This window comes from Typopeltis vanoorti, chromosome 8 (genome assembly GCF_054136105.1).
Source record: "Typopeltis vanoorti isolate ZY-2024b chromosome 8, IOZ_Tvanoo_1.0, whole genome shotgun sequence".
Lineage (NCBI taxonomy): Eukaryota > Metazoa > Arthropoda > Arachnida > Uropygi > Thelyphonidae > Typopeltis > Typopeltis vanoorti.
In genome coordinates this window covers 129,095,905-129,120,132 of record NC_143556.1, presented here as the reverse complement: position 1 = coordinate 129,120,132, position 24,228 = coordinate 129,095,905, and the positions used below count along the sequence as shown (strand labels likewise).

Genomic DNA, 24,228 nt, shown 5'->3' with positions numbered 1-24,228 from the left:
ATTTGGGATCTGGGAGAGATGATGATTGAGAGCTAGCCAAAGTTCAGATAGTACACCATGTTGCTACCATGATAAGGAGTACACTGACAAAAGAGATACGGTGGTGGTAATGCAACTGCTTTTATAAGGCAGTGTTTAGATCACACAACTATGGTGCTCAGATTTGGTCACTAGTCTTCGCTGTGATGAAAATACACTGGACAGATTCTGAAGATGAATGCCCAAGGTATTGTCAGGACTCTGGAAAGTTGCTTATGAAAGAAGAGGTTGAGGGAGACTTCTAAGTAGTTAGATGGATAGAGAGAAAAGAGATGATATAACAAACATATTTAAGTCAGTGAAGAAGTTTTACCAGATTAATACAAAGGGGATTATAAAACAAGTGGAGCATAAAATTCACTGCCAGAATAATACTTTTCATTGTAATACTTGTCACTAGTTAAATGAGCCTCCCATGATGAGTCCATAATAATATGAATAAGATTCCTTAAAGCACTCTTTAAGGAATCTTAAAGATTCCAGCACTCTTTTTGCTGCAACTTTATTTGGAAATAAAAAGACATCCATTCTCCACTAGTGATCATACACTAAAGTTGAGAGCATTTCTGCAGTATGCTAAATTATCACTACACAAGCATCTCCATGAAGTTCAGAGCCCATCACAAGAGGCCAATTTGCACAATACCTATTATAACTCTCCTTGAATTCATTCACTGACAAAGCATTCATGACAGACTTATAACTCATCACACTCATATCTAGTCATGAAACTAATACCACTCTATTCGATTTCCAGTATTGATCCTAAACCCCTCCCCTGAGTCACATACCAAAAAATTACCTCTGTATCAATCCTATAAAACCCTTTTTAGGAACTTATATGTTTTAACAAATTACAAACACCACCCACCCCCTAATTGCTATCCCAGATTTGTTAAACTGGAGTAGGGAAACTGAGGAACTTTAGCGAAATAAGAAGAAACTGAAGACGCAACTATTGCTAAGGAGCTCATAGCAACACTCAACAAAAACAGAAAGGAAAGATGGATCTCAACTATCCATGAACCTGACTTCACCAAATCTAGCTAGAAAAGCTGGTCACTTCTGAGAAAATTGGTGGGGGGGGGGGGAGAGAACCAACATATACAAACCATCAGAGATAACTCCTGATCAAATGGCTAATCATTTATGGAAAACCTCCAAGATACGTCCCATCTCTATCAAGAAAATAACTTTGCAATCTTCCATCAGAAAAGAATCTGAAGATGGGCTTCGAGCTTCCTGAACTTGTATGCCCAATATCGCTGGAAGAGATACAGGAAGCCATAAAACTAACCAAGAATAGCAAGTCTGCAGGAGTGGGTGGTATCCTCCCCGAGTTTCTAAAACATCTCGGCCAACGAGGTCAAATGTGGCTGGTCACCCTTTTCTCAAAAATTATAACAACTAGAAAATGACCAAAACTGTGGCAGGAAGCCAAAATAATTCCTGTGCCCAAACCAGAGAAAGATCCAAATAATGTCAAAAATCTATGACCTATCTCCTTGCTTGCTCCACCTTTAAGCTCTTTAAGAATTCTCCTTAAAAGAATTTCACCACTCATTGAAAGAGCAAGCTGGCTTCAGGCCAGAAAGAAGTTGCTGTGACCAGGTCCTGACCCTGACAACACAGATTGAAGCATGCTTCCAGAAGTAACTTAAATCTGGAGTGACTTTCATTGACTTGACATCAGCTTATGACACAGTCTGGATGAGGAGCCTCCTCTTAAAGCTAGGCAATATAAGGTGCAAAAAAAAAAAAGTTCCACCTTTTTGAATCCATTCTCTCCAACAGAAAGATCCGCATCTATATTGGTGGAAAAAAGAGCAGACCCAGACTCCTCCAAATGGTCTCCCACAGGGCTCTGTGTTATCCCCTTAATCTTTAACATCTACATGTCTGACTTATCACATACCAGCTCAAGCAAATATATGTATGCTGATGACCTAGTGATCCTACACCAATCTACCTCCTTTGCTAACCTGGAAACAACCTCGAACACAGACCTGAACATCTGGAAGAGTACTTCAAGCAGTGATACCTGAAGCCAAATCCAACAAAAACTGTGTCCACAGCAATCCACCTGACCAATCGACACCTCAACCTCTCTTTCTGTGGCAAAATGGTAGTACATGAGCCTCACCCGAAATACCTTGGGGTGAGCCTGGAATGAAGCCTAACCTATAAAAGTGCACATCGCCAACCTGTCCAACAAAATTAAAATGAGAAATAATATCATTTCAAGGCTTGCTGGAACAACCTGGAGTTTTGGTGCAGAAGCCATAAGGTCATCTGCACTAGCCCTCACATTCTTTGCAGCAGAATGTTGTGCCTCTGTCTAGGAAAGAAGTGAGCACACTAATATTATAGACACCCAGCTAAACTCTACCATGAGCACAATTAGTGGACAACTGAGAAGCACCCCCTGTTCCCTGTCCTATCTAACATTGCTCCACCAAATATATGGAGAAGACAAGCCTCAATTAAAGAATTTAATAAAGTAATGAGCAACCCACTCCTGCCTCTGGACCAGACTCTCATCAATCCACCTGGTCTTCGCTTAAAATCAAGAAACCCTTTCTAGTCCATGGATGAACTCTCTTCAGCTGCCTTACCATCAACACCTGACATGTGGAGAGAACACTGGTCCAACAATCTCCGACAAATGGCTTCCTGGTTGAAGATCCCTGTGATCCGCAGCCTGGTTTTGCTCTTCCTAGGAAGATTTTATCATCTGTCAACAGGATCAGAACTCACCAGGGCAGATGTGGCTACCTACTACATAAATGGAGACTATCAGACCACCCTTATTGTGACTATTCCCCCTATGGCCCAGACGATCACTCATATTGTAAATGACTGCCCAAGGTGCCAATTTCATGGTGGTGGCCTCCGGGACATCCATGAGGTGATGGATGAGGAATTGGCTTTCTGGACTGGACAGCTGCTTTGTATTCCTTTTGCCATAAGAATGAATAAATGAACAAATTATAAAAGTATGGAATGGAAGACCACTAGATGGCAATTTTCTGACAAGCCATCTATGTCAGATCCTATCAAATGTCCTGGAAAAAGTGAGTGAGTGCAGAAACATCAATTTCTCCAAAACATTCCATGTCCAAGGCTGCACACTGTAAACAAGAAGATCCAATGTGGATCCCAAGAAGTGAAATCCATATATATGGGATGGAGCATCCCAGAAGAGGAAAGTCACTAGTGGTATGCCATTACAGGAGTCTGCTCTTGGGGCCACTGTTATTTAACTTGTATATCAATGATATTGGGAAAGGTTTAACAGGAAATAGACTGACTATTTGCATAAGATTGAAGAAAATTATCAGGACTCAAGCAGATGTTCTGCCTTACACGAGGACTTGAATAAATTCTATGAGTGGAACTGTCAGTTAAATATTACAAAGGGTAAGGGTTCTGAAATCTGGTAGGCAATCATGGTATGCAAAGTATACACTTGGAGGGGAAATGAAAATTTTGAAGGAGGTTGAAAAGACAAGAGATCTGGGTATGATGGTGAACAAGGACTTGAAGTTTAGGGATCACATCAGATTATGGCAATGATGCAGAGGACCTTAATATGCAGAAATAGAGAGATTATGGTTCCATTGTATAAGGCCTTGATCAGGCCTCATATGGATGATTGCGTACATATTTAATCACCTAGTTTTTGTGGTGATGAAAATATATTAGAAAGGGTCCAGAGACAAGGGGCATGAAGACAGATTGGAGGAATGCAATCTGAAAAGCCTCATAAATAGAAGGAGGAGAGGGGATAAGATTGAGACATTTAAGTTGGTAAGGGATCAGGTTAATGTGGAAGAATTCTTTTGCAGAATGGTAGAAGTAGCAGCATTAGAGACTATTTGTGGAGACTATATAAGGAAGGTGTGAGCAAAGGAGTGAGAAGTAGTGCTTTGCATGGAGAGTTAGTGATTAGAATGTACTGCCTGACAGTATGGTGAATGCAGAAAAACGGAACGAGTTTAAAGCACAGGTTGATGTTGTCTAATAGAGAGTACCTCCCATAATGAGTCTGTTGACTCCCTGGATGTTTGGTGTTAATATTAATAACACAGTAATGTGGTGAATTAATCAGGATAACTTTTGAAACCTTGGAAAGTTTTTATGAATATGAGCTTAAAAGTTTTATACACTCTTTCTAATTAAAAACACTTCTGGTCCATAACATTTTATTCCTTTCCATTGCATCTTGTTTTAGTAGATGAAGTCTGACTAGTGAAGTTTATTTAGAATCATGGAAGTGGATGTATTCTTGTTGCTCTTTTAAATGGGTGTGAAAGTTGCCATTTATGAAAGGAATGTTGTGTATTTTGAATGTTGGCAAGAATTTGTTAAACTGTGATATACACACACAATCTGATCAAAAGTATCCAGACACCCCTCTGTAATTCATAAACTGATGTCTAGATGTCACTATGACCTCACTTACTGGTATAAAAGGAGACACAGAACTGTGTGTTGTTCAGTGATAAGCAGTACGAGCAGAATAGGTAGGTCAAGGGAGCTCACTGACTTCAAATGTGGACTAGTTATTGGTTGCCACATCAGTAAGAAATCTGTCAAAGACATTCCAACCCTCCTCAAGTTGCCGAAGTCAGCAGCTGGTGACATGATTGTTAAGTGGAAATGCCAAGGCACAACCACAACAAAACCACAGTTGGGTAGGCCAAGTGTAATGACAGACAGGGATCATCGAGTGTTGAAGAAGGTGGTTAGTGGAAATCACCAGACATCGAGTGAAACAATCATCCGGGAGTTCTGCATTGCTACTAACTGTCCAGCCAGCACCATGACTGTGCATTGAGAGTTAAGAGGAATGGGGTTCCATAGTCAAGCAGCTGCCCGTAAACCAAACATTTCTCCTGTGAACGCTAAGCGCTGCTTGCTGTGGTGTAAAGAGCGATGCCACTGGTCAACAGACAACTGGAAATGTTGATTTAGAGTGATGAATTACATTTTACCATGTGGCAGTCCGATGGGAGGGTCCGGGTGTGGAGAATGCCTAGAGAATGATTCTTGTGAGCATGTGTAGTACCAACAGTGTAATTTGGAAGTGGCAGTGTTACAGTATGGGTTTTTTTTTCCCATAGAATGGACTTGGCCCCCTTGTAACACTACACAGAAATCTAAATGCAGAAAGGTAGAAGGCCATTTTGGTTCACTGCATACTGTCTATGATAGAAGATCTATTCGGTGATGACTGTTGTCTGTATCAGCATGACAATGCTACCTGCCATAAAGCAAGGTCTGTGAAGGAATGGCTTGTGGACAATAATGTTACAGAAATGGACTGGCCAGCCCAGAGTCCTGACCTGAATCCCATAGAACACTGACTTTGCTCCAGATCCCCAACGACCCACATCACAAGCTGCTCAGGCAACAGCTCTTCAGAAAGAATGGGCTGCCATTCCTCCAGAGACATTCCAACACCTGGTAGAAAGTCTCCCCAGCAGAGTTAGAGCTGTCATACAGGCAAAGGGTGGACCCACCCTGTATTAATGTCCATTACTGGAAAGTGTATCACAAGGAAAGTCTGATTAGGGTTTTGAGTAGGGGTCAAGATACTTTTTATCAGATAGTATATATACATACATTATATATATCTACTCTATAATATAAAATGATAAGGCTTTTTTTTGTAACGTTTTTCTGTCACTTTTTTTGTCAAGTTATTTGAAACGTTTTGAAACTCAGAGCTACCCGAGTGTCGAGTCCTCAAAATTCGAGTCATCAGAATTCAAGGAGAACAAGCCTACCAGTCCGGAACTCAGGGGGTTGGGCGATGAAAACTCGGAAGGGTGGGGCTGAACCCCCTTTCGGGTTTCCAAAATTCGAGTCATGAGAATTCAAAGACGTAGAAGACGTGAGGAATTTGAGGATCTTCCTCAGCCATAGCCAAGTTAGCCGGTCTTAGGTGCGGGCAGTAGGGTTTTTCCGCCAGTTTATCTGGTGTTTTTCATCCCACAAGCAGGCAAACTGGCCCCATGAACACACACGGATCTAGAGCCATAAATACTTAACCCCCCATGAGGGGGTTCAACTCGCCCCAATAGGGACGGGGGAGAAAAAGGGAAGAAACTCCATACGAATAAAAGTCCGGAATTGGGGCGCCAGGGGGAGGAACCCCCTTTCGAGTTTTCAAAATTCGAGTCATCAAAATTCAAGAACTGGCCTACCAGTCTGGAACTCGGGGGGGGGGGGATCAGGGGGAAATCCCCTAGTATATATATATTTTAATATTTATTTAGTGATATGTAAAGTTATTATATAAAAGATTATTAAAACATTACATGTGAATATTTAAAAAGACTAACTTGAATTCTTATAGAATATAAGAATTCAAGTTAGTCTCTCCAAGGAACAACTTTCCCTTTTCTTTATATGAGTTGTTGAATTTGGCTACTAGAGGGCTGCAACATGTGTAGTGTTAGAAAAGGCCATTGGAAAATATAAGTGCTCTTTTGCATAAGAATTGACAATATTACTTGAATTTTTGCATTGTTTATTTTTGATAACTTAATGTGTCTACATGATTTTTGGCCTTGAGGGGTTGTTATTGACTTTATTAATTGAAATTCAAAATCTAGCCTTCTTTGAATAGAACACAATAGTGGTTCTCATGAGGTCAACCACATGGTTTTCGACCAGTGTGACTAGGCAAGCACCACAAAAAATCATGTCATTAATGACATAGACTTTTCAAAAATAGTTCTATGTCGAGAGTGTAATATGTATGTGTGGCGAAATGTGAGAGGTGTGTTTATGGAGAGACTGAACAGGAGATGAGAGAAAGTATCGACTTGTAGGAAGTGCAATATTTTATTAGGCTAAGAGTTAACGAATGTGAAACAGACTGGAGAAATTAAAGAAACAGAAATGGAACGAAAGCTAGTAAGACTAAGAGACCAAAAGAATGCAAAAATGTGGAAGCAAAAGTAAGTGATAAGGAGCAAAAGAAAGTATAAATGAAGAAACAGAAGTAAAGTGTGGCAGAATGAGAGGTAGCTAGACTACAGGAGTGACACAGAGAGAGCAAAACTGTTGGATGCAAGATTTGATAAAACAGTTATTCAAAATGAAATGAGGAATATGCAGAGCGATATTAGACATTTAGTGGAAACAAATGAAAGGTGCAAAATAATAGAATGAACAAAAGCAGGGTAAAACAGGTGAGTGATTTGAGAATAGCAGTGTATGGAGATTCCAGTGTTAGAGCATTAGTTAATGAGAGAATCCATAAGGGCTGCTACCAGGAGGGAGAACGAGCAAGATAATTCATGCCTTGGAAATTAGGAGGAAACAAGCAGGAGAATTAGTGTTGGTTGTAGGGACATTAAGTGGAAATGAGGAGAATGTAAGGGCAAATAACACAATGAATCATGAATTGTATGCTAACAGAGTGTGTGTGTGAGGAGAAGGGATTATAGTTTGTGGATGTATGGCATGTATCTGAGGGAAGAATGGAATTATACAGATGTGATGGATTGTGTTTTAATGGCTTTGGTGTGAGTGTACTGGAGAAAGTATTGTTAGATGGAAGGCAGCAGGATGATGCAAGCAGGAGATTAGAATTAAAAGATGAAGAGAAAGATCAGGAGAATGGTATTGAAGAGACAGAAGTGCTTGGCAATGGAAACAGTAGAATGAGAGACAAAGAGAGAATGAGAATGCAAGGAGAACAGGGAAAAGGAGGGAGCCTGGGAGGGAGAGTAGATGTTGGAAGTAGTAGTAAATGTGTGCATGGGGATGATCAACACAGAAATGGAATAGATCAAGCTGTGGGTGGGGAAGTTGAGAATGAGCAGACATGTGGAAAGCGGTGATAACGGTGATTGGGCAAGGGCAGGTGTGGTGGGGAAATCACAACCAAAAAGTGGCTTGAGTAAGGTTGGTTATAGACCTAAAAGTGAACTGCTGTGTTTATTTATGAATGTCAGGAGTATATGAAATAAGAAAGATGAATGGTTTCACTGATTGAGTTTATTTGCCCCAAAATCGTTGGAATAAGCGAGATGTGGTTGAATGAAGATAATATCCCGACAGGAATAGAAATGGAAGGGTACAGTGTTTTTCACAAGGACAAGAATGGAGGAGGGGTGCTTCTGATGATAGAAGCGGAATTACATCCACATAAGGCAGACATGAAAGAGGGAAATGTGGCACTGGTTATGAGGTAGTGTGGTGCAAAGTTGACAGGAAGACATTTAGTTGGATGTTGCTATTGGCCAGGAATTGTGGAAGGTGGTAATGAAGAAATGTATAAATAATTTGGATTAGTGAACAAAGGAAGGGTACTTATTATGGGCAATTTTAATTATGGTGGTATAGACTGGAATGAAGAGATAGCATCTGGGAATAAGGAAAATGAATTTCTCGAGAGATAACTATCTCAGGCAGCACATAAAGGAGGGCACATGAGGATTGACAGTTTTAGATATGTTCACTCCAGTTGGTGAGTGATTATGATTGTGGCAAAATTGCTAAAAGATTAATGAAAAGTAGGATACAGAAATGGATTGATTAAAGCAGTATTCTCTGTGGTTATCAGCATGGGTTTGTTAAAGGGAGATTATGTTTTACTAACTTACTTATGTACTATAAGAAGATGACAAATACTTTGGACAGAGGGAGATGCATATACAGTGGTGTACTTAGATTTTGCAAAAGCTTTTGAAAGATTGTCACATAACAAGCTGTTAAATAAACTGAAACAGATATTATTATTATTATTAAAACAAGACCTCATGGAGTCAAAGACTCATCTAGGAGGTCCTTTTATCTCACACACATCTCATCATACTGGGTCTTAAACACATTCAAACTCCTTGCAGACACCACACTCTCAGGCAAGGCAATCCAATCATTCACAACTCTGCACGAAAAAAACCTGCCTCTCACTCCCCTACTCGCACCCTCTTTATACAGTTTCCAGGTATGACCTCTGGTTCTTCCCTGATCTCCCACTATTCTCTGTAGAACTTCTCCACCATTGATCCTATAACAACCCCTTACCAACTTGTAGGTCTCTATCATATCTCCCCTCTTCCTTCTCTCCACTAGACTCTGCAATTTACATCTTTACAATCTTTCCTCATACTCGACATTCCAGAGGTCAGAAACTACCTTAGTCAGTCGCCTTTGCACCCTTTCCAACATCTCTTCATCCTTCTGAAAACCAGGTGACCAAATCTGGGCACAATAGTCCATGTGTGGCCTAATCAAAGCCTTATACAATGGAACAAGAATCTCCCTACTTCAACACGTCGGTGTCTACCTCATCATTCCCAGAAGTCTTTGTGTTGTATTCACAATTTTGGCGATGTGTCCCCTAAATTTTAGATCCTTATCCACTATCACTCCCAGATCTCTTATTTCCTCTACTTCCAACAATATATTCTCACCAAGCATAAATTCTGCATCCCATCTTTGTTTTCCAAATTTTAAAACCTTACATTTTGCAACATTGAACTCGCATCTACATTTGCTTGCCCAATCACTCAATTTATTCAAGTCTTCTTGCAAGGCCACAACATCTTCACTACTCTTTATGGTTCGTCCCAACTTTGCATCATCCGCAAACAACTGAATATCTCCATCCAAATCTTCGCCAATATCATTAATATACAAGTTAAATAGTAATGGCCCTAAAGCAGACCCCGAGGCACTCCACTAGTGACTTTCCTTTTCCTGGATATTGCACCCCCATACACAACTTGTTGATACCTATCAGATAGCCAGTCTCCAATCCAATGCACTAATCTAATATCCAACCCCATCTGCTCTAGTTTGACTGTCAACTTATCATGAGGTACTCTATCAAAAGCTTTTGCAAAATCCAAGTATATTACTGTGTATCCTTCTCCTCTGTCCAAGGAAGCAGTCACTTTATTGTAATAAGTAAGTAGATTACTAAAACACGACCTCCCTTTAGCAAATCCATGCTGTCCATCAAAGATTATACCATTGTTGTCAACCCAACTCTGGATCCTAGTTCTCACAAGCTTCTCCAACAACTTAACCACAACACCTGACACACAGATAGGCCTATAGTTTGATGCTTGAGTTCGATCACCTCCTTTATGAAGTGGCACAATCTTGCCCTCCTTCCACTCTTTAGGGACTTGACCAAGTGCAAGACTCGTATTAAAAAAATATGTCAAGGCAGGTGTCAACACTCTGGCACATTCCTTCAGAATACGCGGTGATATATTATCAAGTCCCACAGCCTTATTTACATCTAGTTTACTCAACTCCCCAAACACCTCTTGCTCACTTACAGTCAGTCTCTCCTCCCCATCATCAACTGCTCTTAATCTCTCCATGAAGTCACATTCACAACATTGAAAGATCTTTATGAACTGCTCATTAAGTATCTCCACCACACATTCTGCAACAGCTGTCTTTATACCATTTCCTCCAATCAATGTCATCCTTCCATAATCATTTTTTCTTTTGCTGGCTACATATCGAAAGAACTCCCTAGGATTCTTTTTAGCTTCATTAGCTAACTGCTGTTCATACCTCTCTTTAGCTACTCTCACCAACCAAGTCACTCTCCTTGCCTGGTCTTTGTAGAACTCATGAAATTGGTTACTTCCACTTCTCTTATGCTGCCTCCACAATGCCCTTTTTCTCTGTATTGCATGCTTAATCTCTTTATTCATCCATCTCACACCTAACTTATTTAACCTTCTCACCCGTGGTATACATTTAGACATTGCATCCACTAAATATTTTTTGAAAATCCCCCAAGCTGCATTGATATCTTTTCCAGCTAACTCCTCATTCCATGCTACACCTGCAAGCTGCCTCCTGAGCTCTTGATAATCACCCCCCTTGTAGTTCCACATATACCCTTTTTTCACAGGGGTCCTTGCACTGCTGGCAACCACCCAAGTAATCACCTCATGGTCACTTTCACCAATTGGTGGATGATTTGATACCTCATTGATAATTACATCCTCCGATGAGATGACCAAATCCAAGACCCTTAATCCTCTTGTGCCCTCTGTTACATACTGTCTGAAGTAGTTATCCCTCAAAAACTCAAGAAACTCATTTTCTTTACTTCCAGTTGCTATCTCTTCATTCCAGTCTATATTGCCATAATTAAAATCACCCATAATGATCACCCTTTTCTTATTTGCTTGGCTTATTTGACTATACATTTCACTATCACCACCAACCACATTACCAGGTCTATAACAACATCCCACCAAGTATTTGATTCTATTCACCTCTATCTCACACCATACTGCCTCAAAACCACTGGCCCCACTTCCCTCTTGCATCTCTACCTTGTATGGACATAACTCTTTCTCTATCATCAATAGCACTCCCCCTCCCTTTTTACCCCTTCTATCCTCACGAAACACATCATACCTTTCCATCTCTATTCCTGTCAGGATGTCATCCTCATTTAACCATGTCTCACTTATATCTCTGGGTGCACAGACGCAATTAGTGCAACCATTTCATCTGCCTTGTTTCTTATACTTCTAGCATTGGTATACAAACACAACAACTCATTTCTGGATCTACAGCTAGTTCCACTGATACCACTCACTCGATGTGATCTCTCCATGCTGGACTGGGGCCATTTCCCTTTCTGCTTCTTCATTTTAGAACCCTTTGCAATTCCATCTGTTTCCTTTTGATCCCTGATCATCCCATTACTTTCCTGCCTACACATTCTCTCACCTCCTCTTGGAGCATCCACCTTTCTCACGCTGTGTATCCCTGTCCACCCTGAGCCTCGCCGTTTCCCTGCTCCTCTTGCACACCCATTCTCTCATTTTCTATACTCATACCACTCACTTCCACATTCATTTCCACTCCTTCCAGATGAGACTGAATAACAGACTTCTTAGTTGGATCGGTGATTAGCTGTCAGATAGGTATCAGAAAGTTGTTGAAACAGTGTGCAGTATCACGAAAGGGGAAGGTCACTAGTGGGGTGCTGAAGGGGTCAGTTTTGAGACCATTGTTATTAATTTTTGTATATTAATGATGTTGAAATGGATTTAACTGGTGATATATAGCTGATTGCATTTGATGCAAAATCAGAGAAAGCAATGCAGAGGTAAGAAGATGTTATGGCCTTACAGGAGGACTTGAATAGATTGCATGAATGGGCAGGTAAGTGAAACTATCAGTTGAATGTTGCAAAGTGTAAGGTTTTGAAATCTGGTAAGCAACGATGGAATTCAAAGTATACACTTGGCAGACAAACTTTAAAGGAGGCAGAGGAGATGGGAGATTTGGGAGTGGTGTTAACAAAGACATGAAATTCAGGGGCCACATTGCACAAGTTGTGAAGCGTCATATCGGATAATGGCAATGATGCTGAGGATCCTGATATATATAAATAATGAGGTTATGATGCCATTGTATAATGTCTTGATCAGGCATCATATGAATTATTGTGAACAGATTTGGTCACTGGGTTTTCATGGTGATGAGGATATGTTAGAAAGGGTCCAGATAATATTCACAAAGGTGGTCAAAGTAGTTTTTAGAATGTGAAATACGAGGACAGATTGAGAGAATGTAAATGGCAAAGCGTAGTGAATAGGAGGAGAAACATGGAGGGGGGGATATATATATATATATATATATATATATATGATTGAGACATTTAAGCTAGTCAGGGGTTGTTATCAGGTTGACAAAATAAGAATTTTCATAGAATGGGAGAGTGGGGGTAGAACAAGAGACCATCCCCAGAAATTGTATAATTAGGGTGTGAGAAGAGGAGTGAGGAGTATATTCTTTAGATGGAGAATAGTAATGAAACACATTGGTTGAGTGTGTTGTGAATGTAGATACATTTAATCAGTTTAAGGCACGGTTGGATGAGCTTTGTCAAGATTTGTCACGGACTTCATGGAAGTCAGATGTTAATAATAATAAATGCCTATAATATGAGACTGCAGAATCAAGGAATTTTGCAAATACATGGTTAAGAAAGCAGAGCATATTCATCCTTTGAAGGGTGTTTAACTTTCTTGTCCATCCATCCTCTGAACTCTTTTTCCAATTCCTGTATCATCTTGTTCAATAAAGTCTTGAGATTTCAAGATTTTATTCATTTTCAGTATCCTCACTTTAGTACTGGCATATTTCCTGGAGTACAGTTTCCTCAATGTGGTACACAGATTGTAAGCTTTGTATCCCAAAATGCAGAACTTTACACTTTTCCACATCAAACTGACATCCATTATGTTTTGCCCATACTATCAGCCGATTTAAATCATCCTGCAAGACATCTACATCAGCTTTATTAGCTGTTATCCTACCTAACTTTGTATCATCAGCAAACAACTGAATATCTCTATTCAGGTTACGTCCTATATCATTTATGCATAAATTAAACATCAGTGGTCCAAGCACTGAGCCCTGCTGCATACCATTAGTCACCTACCTTCTCCTGGATTCTATTTCTCCATGTACCACTTTTTCGTATCTGTTTATCAGCCATCCTTTTATCCATATGCATACCCATTTGTTGCATTTCATAACAGAGTTTCATTTAGTATCCTATCAAATGCCCTGGGAAACTCTAAGAGTATCATTGTGTAATCATTCTGTAAGATATCTGCTATCTAGCAATATCTGATTATCTTACATTAATTTTTTTTTAGCAGCAGCTGAATTTGATTAAATAATTAAATAAAAAGGAAAGGACAACTTTTTTTTATTATTTATCATGTAGTTAAAAATTTTCAAAAATGTATAGTGGAAAAATGCATTATTTCTTGCAATAATTAGAAATGTTAATGTAAGAAAGCTTCGTTACTTACAGCACCTAGAAAACTATTTCATTGTGATATTTTTATTTGTAAAAGGGCTCACTTCAGTTTTTTTTTTTAATTTCTGTAACAAATTTGAGAGAAGAAATGATTGATCTTTCCAATGTTTTCACAGAATTGAAAAACTGCCGACTTGCTTACAACCACCATGTGGATTACTGAGTCAGATAGCAGTGGGCTTGCACGAATGTCATACTTCTGAAGAGGAAGTTGAATGAGTGCAAGAGAGAAAAATAGTTTCCTCAATTAATCTAAAAAGGTGGGTAAGAGTGTTATGAAGGGAAACAAATAGTTATCCCAAAATTAACAGATAAAAATGATTATACAGTTTCTCCCGAAGCAAAAGGTATGGTGTGCAGAAAGCGTATTCCAGATAAGAACTGTAAACCCACAAGAAATGAACTTTTTGTACTTAAGAATAATGATAAAGCTTCCACAAGAAAACTGGGAGCTTTAAATTATCATAATATTCTAAAGTAGGAAAGGAACTGATACTGCAAAGAAGATATGAAAGAAATATGTTCTTTTTTTAAGAAAGATTGTACAAAAATTTTTTTTTTGTTTTAGAAGAAAAACAGGTATGAATTAAGAAATTTATATTTTATGTCCATTACTAACAGCTGAAGAAACTGTGTATTACGAGTTTCAACTTTGTGTATTCTCACAAAATCCTATGATTTTGAAGAGGAGAAAACTAATGTAATGTTTATATTCTTTAACTGCGTTAAAAACGAAAAATTGTATATAGTGCTTGTGAAACAAACATTTCACACACCATTTAAAATAATACAGAAAAATCTACACTAATATTATTTGTAAATAAATATATTATTCTGAATTTCCTTTGTCCCTCACTCAATCTCTTAATGTATCACAATAACAACATCCCGAGTATGAATCTGTAGTGTTAACCATTTCTCTTATAATAAAAAGAAAGTGGAAAACACATGCAATAAAACACAAATCCCTTTATCAAACTAAGCTGTCACTATTATAAAAAGTTAGTTCTAGTGGAAAGGCTTAGACGTTGGTTATGCATTATTACTAAATAGTTTAGGGAAATAACAACGTACACTAGGATATACATTAAAATAACTTTTTAATACAAATCCAATATTTCGGCAACGTCACGTTGCCATTTTCAACAGGAACTTGTGAGCAAGACACGTGCATGCAGGCACAGAGTAAATGAGGACGAAGCAGGAAGCTATTCTTTCTCCTAAAGTCCTACTGGTGCCCCCTAGCAGGCAATGTTGGTGTTCTTGGGCAATTGGGCTGAGGTCTTCTGATGTAAGTTTCCCAAATTTGAGACAGTCTCATGCAGCCAAATTTGTTGAGGTTTGATTTGTTTCTTAGGGATGAGGCTGATTCCATGAAAAGCCTTTCGTACTTGTATTTACTATGGTGAATGATTGTGGCTTTTTTCCACTGTATTCTATGGAGGGTATCCAGAGCATGGTCTGCAAGACCAGAGTGGCTGTATTGGTGGAATCAGATGTAGTCCTTGTGTTCTGCAATTCAGATATTGGCTGTCCTGCCTGTTTGGCCAAAGTAGGACAGCTTACAGCTGCAAGAGACCTGGTATACACCAGGTAGGTCTAGCAGGGGAGGTTGGTCTTTAGTGGAGCGGATAAGGGATGCCAATTTTTTATATGGTCTGTAACAAGAAGCTAAGCCGTGTTTTTTTAGGATTTTTGTAATTTTTTCCGAGGTGCCTCTGATATAGGGTATGGTGATGGAACCACAACCCCCCTCCCCCCTTGTTGTGAGGGGGGGTTATTTTTTGGATTGTTTTGGGAGGGTAGCCATTGGCTGAGAAAGTGTTGAGAATGTGGTTTAGTTCTGTGGTCAGGGCATTGTCATTTGAACAGATAAGTTTAGCCTTGTTGTGTAGTGTCTTAATGACACCATATTGTTGTGAGGAAGGATGGTGGGATTGTTGGTGAATGTATCTGCCTGTATGGGTGGGTTTTCTATAGACTGAAAAAACCAAGGTTCCATCAGGCTGGCAGTGACTAGTGTGTCTAAGAAAGGAAGGCAGTTGTTTTTTTATTCTTCCAAGGTGAATTTGATTCTGGGGTGTTGGTTGTTTAAGTGTGTTAGGAAGGAGAGGAGTGCATCGGAGCCATGTGGCCAAATGGCGAACACATCATCTATATATTGAAGCGAAATGGTTGGCTTTTGTGGGGCAGAGTTTAAAGCTTTCTCTTCAAAAGTCTCTATATAAAAGTTGGCCAAGGGTGGGGAGAGTGGAGAACCCATGGCTGTCCCCTCTATTTGTTTGTAGAATTTTCCTTGCCAAACAAAATAGCCTGAATTCATTGTGAACTGAAATAGGGCTGCGATATCAGGAGGAAATTTAGCTTGGATTAGTTCTAAGGATTCTTTGAGTGAGACATTTGTGAATAAGAAGGAGACATCAAAGCTGACCATTACATCAGTGTGTTTGAGTGTAAGGTTTTCTATGCTGGCTTTGAAGTAGGCTGAGTTTTTTTTTTATGTATGAAGGTGTGTTGCCAGTATAGTGTGTGAGAGCTTTGGCCAAATGTTTAGCTAGTTTGTATGTGGGGGAATCAATGCCATCCACTATGGGACGTAATGGCACATTTTCCTTGTGTATTTTTGGAAGTCCATAAATACGGGGGGGTATGGAGTTAAATGGTTTTAATTTGTTAGTGGCTTCCACAGGCCAAGAAGTGACCTTCTTAAGGAGCCTGTGGAGTTTTCTAATTTGTGAGTTGGTGGGATTGTACTCGATAGGGAGGTAAGCAGCCCAATCTAACAATAGAGCTTTCAACTTACCTGTATAATCCTTTTGGTTAAGCAATACTGTGGCGTTCCCTTTATCCGCTTTGGTGATTATTATTTCCTTGTTTTTCTTTAATTCCAGTAGAGATTTAATTTCTTTAATGGGCATGTTGGCTTTAGGTGGTTTTGCTTTGGTCAGAACACAAGCCACATCCAGTCTGATATCGTTGGCGATGTGGTTAGGAAGGTGTCATATCCCGCGTTCAACTTGTATCATAATATCCTCTGCAGGTATTCTTCTGGGCACAATGGTGAAGTTGTGGCCACATGAGAGGGCGTCGAGTGCTTCATTTTTCACAATACACGACGAAAGATTGACTACCGTTTTGGTAGGAAGTTGCGGTTTCAAGATCACGTTCTTCTTTATTAAATTTTCAAATTTTTTGATGTGTCGATCTCGTACTTTTTTAAATTCTTGCTCTGCTGCAGTGCACAAGATGTCATGCAAAATAGACCCATATTTCGTGGCTTAAGGTGCTTGAAAGATCATCTTCGAGTGCCTCACAACAAGGGGGGGGGGGTTCCATCACCATACCCTATATCAGAGGCACCTCGGAAAAAATTACAAAAATCCGAAAAAAAAACACTGCTTAACTTCTTGTTACAGACCATATAAAAAATTGGCATCCCTTATCCGCTCCGCTAAAGACCAATCTCCCCCCCCTAGACCTACCTGGTGTATACCAGGTCCCTTGCAGCTGTAAGCTGTCCTACTTTGGCTAAACAGGCAGGACAGCCAATATCAGAATTGCAGAACACAAGGACTACATCCGGTTCCACCAATACAGCCACCCTGGTCTTGCAGACCATGATCGTGGCTTTCTTCCACCATAGAATACGGTGGAAGAAAGCCACGATCATTCACCGTAGTAAATACAAGTACGAAAGGCTTTTCATGGAATCAGCCTCATCCCTAAGAAACAAATCAAACCTCAACAAATTTGGCTGCATGAGACTGCCTCAAATTTGGGAAACCTACATCAGAAGACCTCAGCCCAATTGCCCAAGAACACCAACATTGCCCGCTAGGGGGCACCAGTAGGACTTTAGGAGAAAGAATAGCTTCCTGCTTCATCCTCATTTACTCTGTGCCTGCATGCACGTGCCTTGCTCACAAGTTCCTGTTGAAAATGGCTATGTGACATTGCCGAAATATTGGATTTGTATTAAAAAGTTATTTTAATGTATATCCTAGTCTACGTTGTTATTTCCCTAAACTGTTTAGTAATAATATAAAAAGTTAGATTACTAAGACATGACACCCTTCACAAAGCCGCCGTGCCACTCAGAGTAACATTCTTATCCACCCATTCCTGAATTCTTTTTATAAACATCAACATCCGACCTTCCATGGAGTAAGAGACTCATCCTGAGAGGTACACATTATTGCACACAATGCTCATCCAACCATGCCTTAAATGATTCAATGTGTCTACATTCACAACACACTCAGGCAATTCATTCATTCCACTTACCAACCACTCTACATGCAAAGAATCTTCTCCTCATGCCTATGCTCACATCCTTTTTATACGGGTTTTCAGCAATAACCTCTTGTTCTACCTCCACCTCTCATTCTATGAAAAATCTCTTCCATGTCAATCTGATGACAACCCCTGACTAGCTTATGTCTCAATCATATCCCCCCCCTTCCTCCCATTCACAAGGCTTTTCAATTTTATTTTCTGTAACTGTAAACATTGACAACAGTCTTACGATAGAAAATTCTGCACTCCATAAGTAATTTATTTCTAATTAGTGAATCTAACTCTTAATTATTTATAGCTATGGTTACCACTTACATATCCAAATTTCAAAATGTTATAAAATGAAGCACAGCTTGGTCTAAATTTATTTATACATAAATCATCATGTGTATATTTGTACCTTACCTTATTTTTAATATACACATTTGCCTTTTGCTTGCAAAGGATCTGCAATGTTTGGCTGTATCCTTTCCATGCAGCTTCATGCAAAGCTGTGTTTCCATGCTAAAATAAAGAAATATTAGTAGCACTACATATTAATGATTAAAAATAATGCAAGGCACTACACACTAATCATGTTCAATATTAAAAATAATATGACTCGCTCGTGGTTGTGAAAAAGACAGTTAACAAAAATGAAACTTTCAGCATTCCGCAAGCCACCTTCTTTGTATTAGACTGTACTTCTCCATATATTGGAAGTTATGAAGAGGAGAAACTTATGTAATGTTTATATTCTTTAATTGTGTTAAAGATGTGGCAATTTATTCTCTTTAGGAGGTAATTTATTGACATCGTCCAATCTCCAAAGTTCTTGGAAGAGATTGGTTGTATGGAATAATGGGATGTTAGGGCAGAGGGTTTAATTAATTTGAATAATGAAAACAAAGGGAATCATTTTTTGGACTTTTCAAATGTTAGCACATCAGTGCTCAAAATATGGACATCAAAACTATTATCTTTCAAATTATTATTATTACTCCAAGATCCCATGAAGTCAAACACTCATCTAGGAGGACTTTTTATCATACACACAGCTCATCATACCACGCTTTAAACACACTCAAATTCTCTGCAGACATCATACTCTCAGGCAAAGCATTCCAATCATTCACAACTCTGAATGAAAAAAAACCTGCTTTTCACACCCTCCTTATACAGCTTCCAGGGATGACCTTCCACTATTTTCTGTAGAACCTCTCCAGCATTGATCCTGTAACAACCCCTTAATAACTTGTAGGTTTCTATCATATCTCCCCTCCTCCTGTCCACCAGAGTCTGCTAGTTGCATCTTCTCAATCTTTCCTCATACTTGACATTCTCTCTTCATCCTTCTGAAAACCAGGTGACCAAATCTGAGCACAATAGTCCATGTGTGGCCTAATCAAAGCCTTATACAATGGAACAAGATAATTTATTGTCTTGTCAGTGTCCTCCACATCATTCCCAGAAGTCTTTGTGTTGTCCTCACAATTTTGGCAATGTGTCCCCTAAATTTCAAATCATTATCCACTATCACCTCCAGATCTCTTATTTCCACCACAATATATCCTCAACAAGCACAAATTCTGTATCCCATTTTTGTTTTCCAAATTTTAAAACCTTACATTTTGCAACATTGAACTCACATCCCCATTCCCTCAATTTAGTCAAGTCTTCTTGTAAGGCCACAACATCCTCTCTACTCTTCATGGTTCGTCCCAACTTTGCATCATCTGCAAACAACTGAATATCTCCATCCAAATCTTCATCAATATACAAGTTAAACAGCAATGGCCCTAAAACAGACACCCGAGGCACCCCACTAGTAACTTTCCTTTTCCTGGTTATCGCTCCCCGATGCACAACTTGTTGATACCTATCAGATAGCCATTCTCCAATCCAATGCACCAATCTAATATCCAACCCCATCCACTTCAGTTTGACTATCAACTTATCATGCTGTAATCTATCAAAAGTATTTGCAAAATCCAAGTATATACTGTGTATCCTTCTCCTCTGTCCATGGAAGCAGTCACCTTATTGCAACAAGTAAACAGATTACTAAAACATTGCCTCCCTTTAGCAAATCCATGCTGTCCATTAACCCAATTCTGGACACACACACACACACACACACCTCCAACAGCTTAACCACAACACCTGACACACAGATAGGCCTATAGTTGAATGCTTGAGTTCTATCACCTCCTTTATGAAGTGGCACAATCTTGCCCTCCTTCCACTCCTTAGGAACTTGACCGAGTGCAAGACTCATATTAAAAAAATATGCCAAGGCTGGCATCAACTCCCTGGCACATTCCTTCAGAATACATGGTGATATATTATCAAGTCCTACAGCCTTATTTACATCTGGTTTGCTCAACTCCCCAACATCCCATCTTTGTTTCCCAAATTTTAAAACTTTACATTTTGCAACATTGAACTCTCATCCCCATTCCCGTGCTCAATCACTGAATTTATTCAAGTTTTCTTGTAAGGCCACAACATCTTCTCTACTTTTCATAGTTCGTCTCCTAAATTTGCATCATCTGCAAACAACTGAATATCTACATCCAAATCTTCGTTATTATCATTAATATACAAGTCAAACAGTAATGGCCCTAAAACAGAACCCTGAGGTGCACCACTAGTGACTTTCCTTTTCCGGGATATTGCTCTTCCATACACAACTTGCTGATACATATCAGATAGCCAGTCTCTGATCCAATGCACTAATCTAATATCCAATCCCCATCTGCTCTAGTTTGACTATCAACTAATCATGTGGTAATCTATCAAAAGTATAATAAATTTAATTTAATCCTTTATCCAAGTGTAAACAAACAAAATTTGCGCCTGAAAATATCTTCAGGACTGAGGTAAGGTGGTAAAACACCAGGCAATTCCGAGCAAAGGTGGACCAAGCTCTCGTCACTCCTTGTCTCAGTATCTCCCATAATGCAAAGCACATCTCCTTGTGAACATGTATACTGCTATGCATTAAGGGAAGGGCCACTACCCAGACCGGTTTCGACCTTAATCGAGGTCTTGTCAGTGGGCGACAGACCCAAACGTGGAGATAGTAAGGCAGAAGCAATAGGAGAGGACATATTTACCTATATGAGTTGCCAACAGGTGTACCACCTTATTATTGAATTACTCTGGATTTAGAGAAAGATGTTGGAAGTTTATTTTGCACTTGGTTAGACTATAATAAATTTAGTTTAGGTCTTGATAGTGGCCCTTCCCTTAATGTATAGCAGTATACATGTCCGCATGGAGATGTGCTTTGCTTTATGGGAGATACTGAGACAAGAAGTGATGAGAGTTTGGTTCTGTGAAATCTTTTGTGAAATCTTAGTATATTACTCTGTATCCCTCTCCTCTCTGCAAGGAAGCCGTCACCTTATTGTAATAAGTAAGTAGATTACTAAAACATCACCTCCCTTTAGCAAATCCATGCTGTCGATCAAAGATAATACCATTGTTGTCAACCCAATTCTTGATCCTAGTTCTCACAAGCTTCTCTAAAAACTTAACGACAATGCCTGATACACACAGATAGGCCTATAATCTGATGAGTTCTATCACTTCCCTTATGAAGCAGCACAATCTTGCCCACCTTCCATATGTTAGAGTAATTTGAAAAAAAATGAATAACTAGGATCAGACTATTAGATCAGAATGCACTTATATTCTGAATATTATTCCACTATTATAGAAGCAATTTTGATTTTAAAGTAAGGTTATGTTCAATCCCTTTACTGAATGGAAACTGATGGCATTATAATGATTATCATTATAAGATGGCATAATAATTATGTCATTTAGATATTTATTTTGTCTGTTGTTCTGGGAACATATCTATTGAAAGAATCAAAGATTAATGTTTTTCTGAGATTGAAGTTTATAATTTGAACAAAGAATGTGGCTGAAAATATGAGGGAGGGGAGGTATAATGTAGAATTAAATTATGATGCAGAGCTTGAGTATGGATGAAATGGGAGAAGTGGTATATAATGAATTAAGTACACTTATCCTAATATGGCAATAGGACTCAATAATACATCATAGTGCATCTTGTTGGATTCTGATAATATAGAGATTGGAGTAATTATTTGCTTCAGAATCCAACATGATCTTCCATCACATAGGCTAGACTTGTAAATATTATTTAATATAAATCACTTGTTTATAAATTAATATTCATATAACTACCTTTAACTTTATTTGATTTTTAATTATTTAATCAAAGATATGTATTAATAGTAATATTAAAGATATGTATTAATAATAATATTAATAAGACTGTATTAAAATATTATTAATAAGACTGTATTAAAATATTATTAAGCAATTTTATTTATTGCTATGTTAATATTATAAGAATTTGTATTTGATATTTTAACTGCGCATTAATTGAAATGTAAGTATTCTTTATTTGTTCCTACTTGTAGAGGTTTAGCGTTATGCAATACCTCAATTTTATTATGTTTTGTTTTGTTGTCATGGAAACGTATGTTAGATAGCTTGCACGAGTTTGGAACAGAGCATGAGTGAGAATGTTGAAAGTTTACTAAAAAGAATTTGAGTTAAAGAGAGCACAAGAACAATTTAGGTGGGAAGAGGGGATATAAAAGGAAGAACGCTGAAAATATAAGAAAAGAGAGGATTGGCATTCGGTTGGAATCAGAGGATGTTCTACTTTGGCATTTGGAGAGGGAATCAAAAAGGAGATTGATTCAGTAAATCAGAGTGCGATAATAGTGAGTCGGCGAGTCACTCAAGCAGCTAATTAAAGTCTACTAGTTGAGAAGCAATTAGCTAATAAGTTTCAGAATAACACATTAAGCAATGGAAGATAGCTGAGTGACTACTGAATGACTAGCAATACTATACTTGAGATTTAAATTCAGGGCCGAACTTTCAAGGACACACGGAAACTTGAAGCATAACACAGAGTAACTAGAAAATGATTAGAGGCAACAAGGTTGAGTTAAACGATAGTTGTGTTAAGAATTATAGTACCTAAAGGATTAATTGAATGCCGGAGGAATGGGCAACTGTGCAAATAAAACTTCAAGTTAAGGAAATGGTGTGTTACCTTAGTGCAAGAGCTATTAGAAGAATACTGAATTAGTCAAGTGATGTCAAATGTAGTACAAGCGTTTTGATCTATGCAAGAACGTTTAATTATGTGTATTGTGACCGTTAATTAATTCAGTTATTACCAAGAAGATTTATTTTAATGAGTGCCGTTTATTGTTTAAAGTGTTTACAGTTAAAAAAAGTATTCGCATATAAGTAGATGAAGAAGGAAGATAGTCGGTAAGAATATTTCAACCATTGATATTCCTATGCAGAGATGTGAGTGTGTTTCTTCCTAGAATATCCCTATACTAACAGTAATTATTGTGGAGATTAGCCAAAGTGTAGATTTAAAAGTGTGTGCTTGTGAAAAAGTGTTGCCACCATTATATTGTATATGAAACTTAAGAAGCTATGATATATTAATGTGAATGATCAATAAGGAATTTTATGACATTAAACTTTTTTAAATAGTTAAATATATTGTGTGAAGACTGTATTTCAGATGACAGATTAACCACTGCCTGAGCTTGTATTTATCAGAGAAGCTAAAATGTTTGTGATATCTTAATTACTGATTTGAATTTAAGTGTATAATTTGTGATTCTAAATTAAATGTTTGTTTTGTTAATCTAAAGTTGTATTTTGCCTGAATCTCTTTTACTGCACCATTCATAAAATATTCGAACCAAAGCGGGTGAATTAAGTAAGTTAAATATACTCGGCCAGTATATATTAATAACAACATATAAAGGAGAAATATGTTGAGAGTTGGTTTTTCTTCAGTTCTTGAACTAATTCAAATATAGAGTGGCGCAGTCAATAAATATAAATTTTCTCTATATATGAATTAGAAATCAACTTGCAACCTATAAACTAATTAAGAACATCATAATAACTAAATATCGGATCCAAAGTATAGATTGAGAAGAAGTAGGATCCAACAACAACAAGGGGTGTATCCCCGCACAGGTTCG

General features: G+C 38.4%; 1 protein-coding gene across 1 annotated transcript in view; it reads right to left on the bottom strand.

Annotated features, from left to right (window-relative positions):
• LOC150104347 (uncharacterized) overlaps positions 1–24,228 on the bottom strand; it is a 282,659-nt gene that overhangs the window by 54,169 nt on the left and 204,262 nt on the right. The window contains exon 6 of the mRNA XM_090396462.1: positions 18,587–18,685. Within this exon, the coding sequence (XP_090252588.1) occupies positions 18,587–18,685 (99 nt within the window). The remainder of the gene's footprint in view (positions 1–18,586; positions 18,686–24,228) is intronic.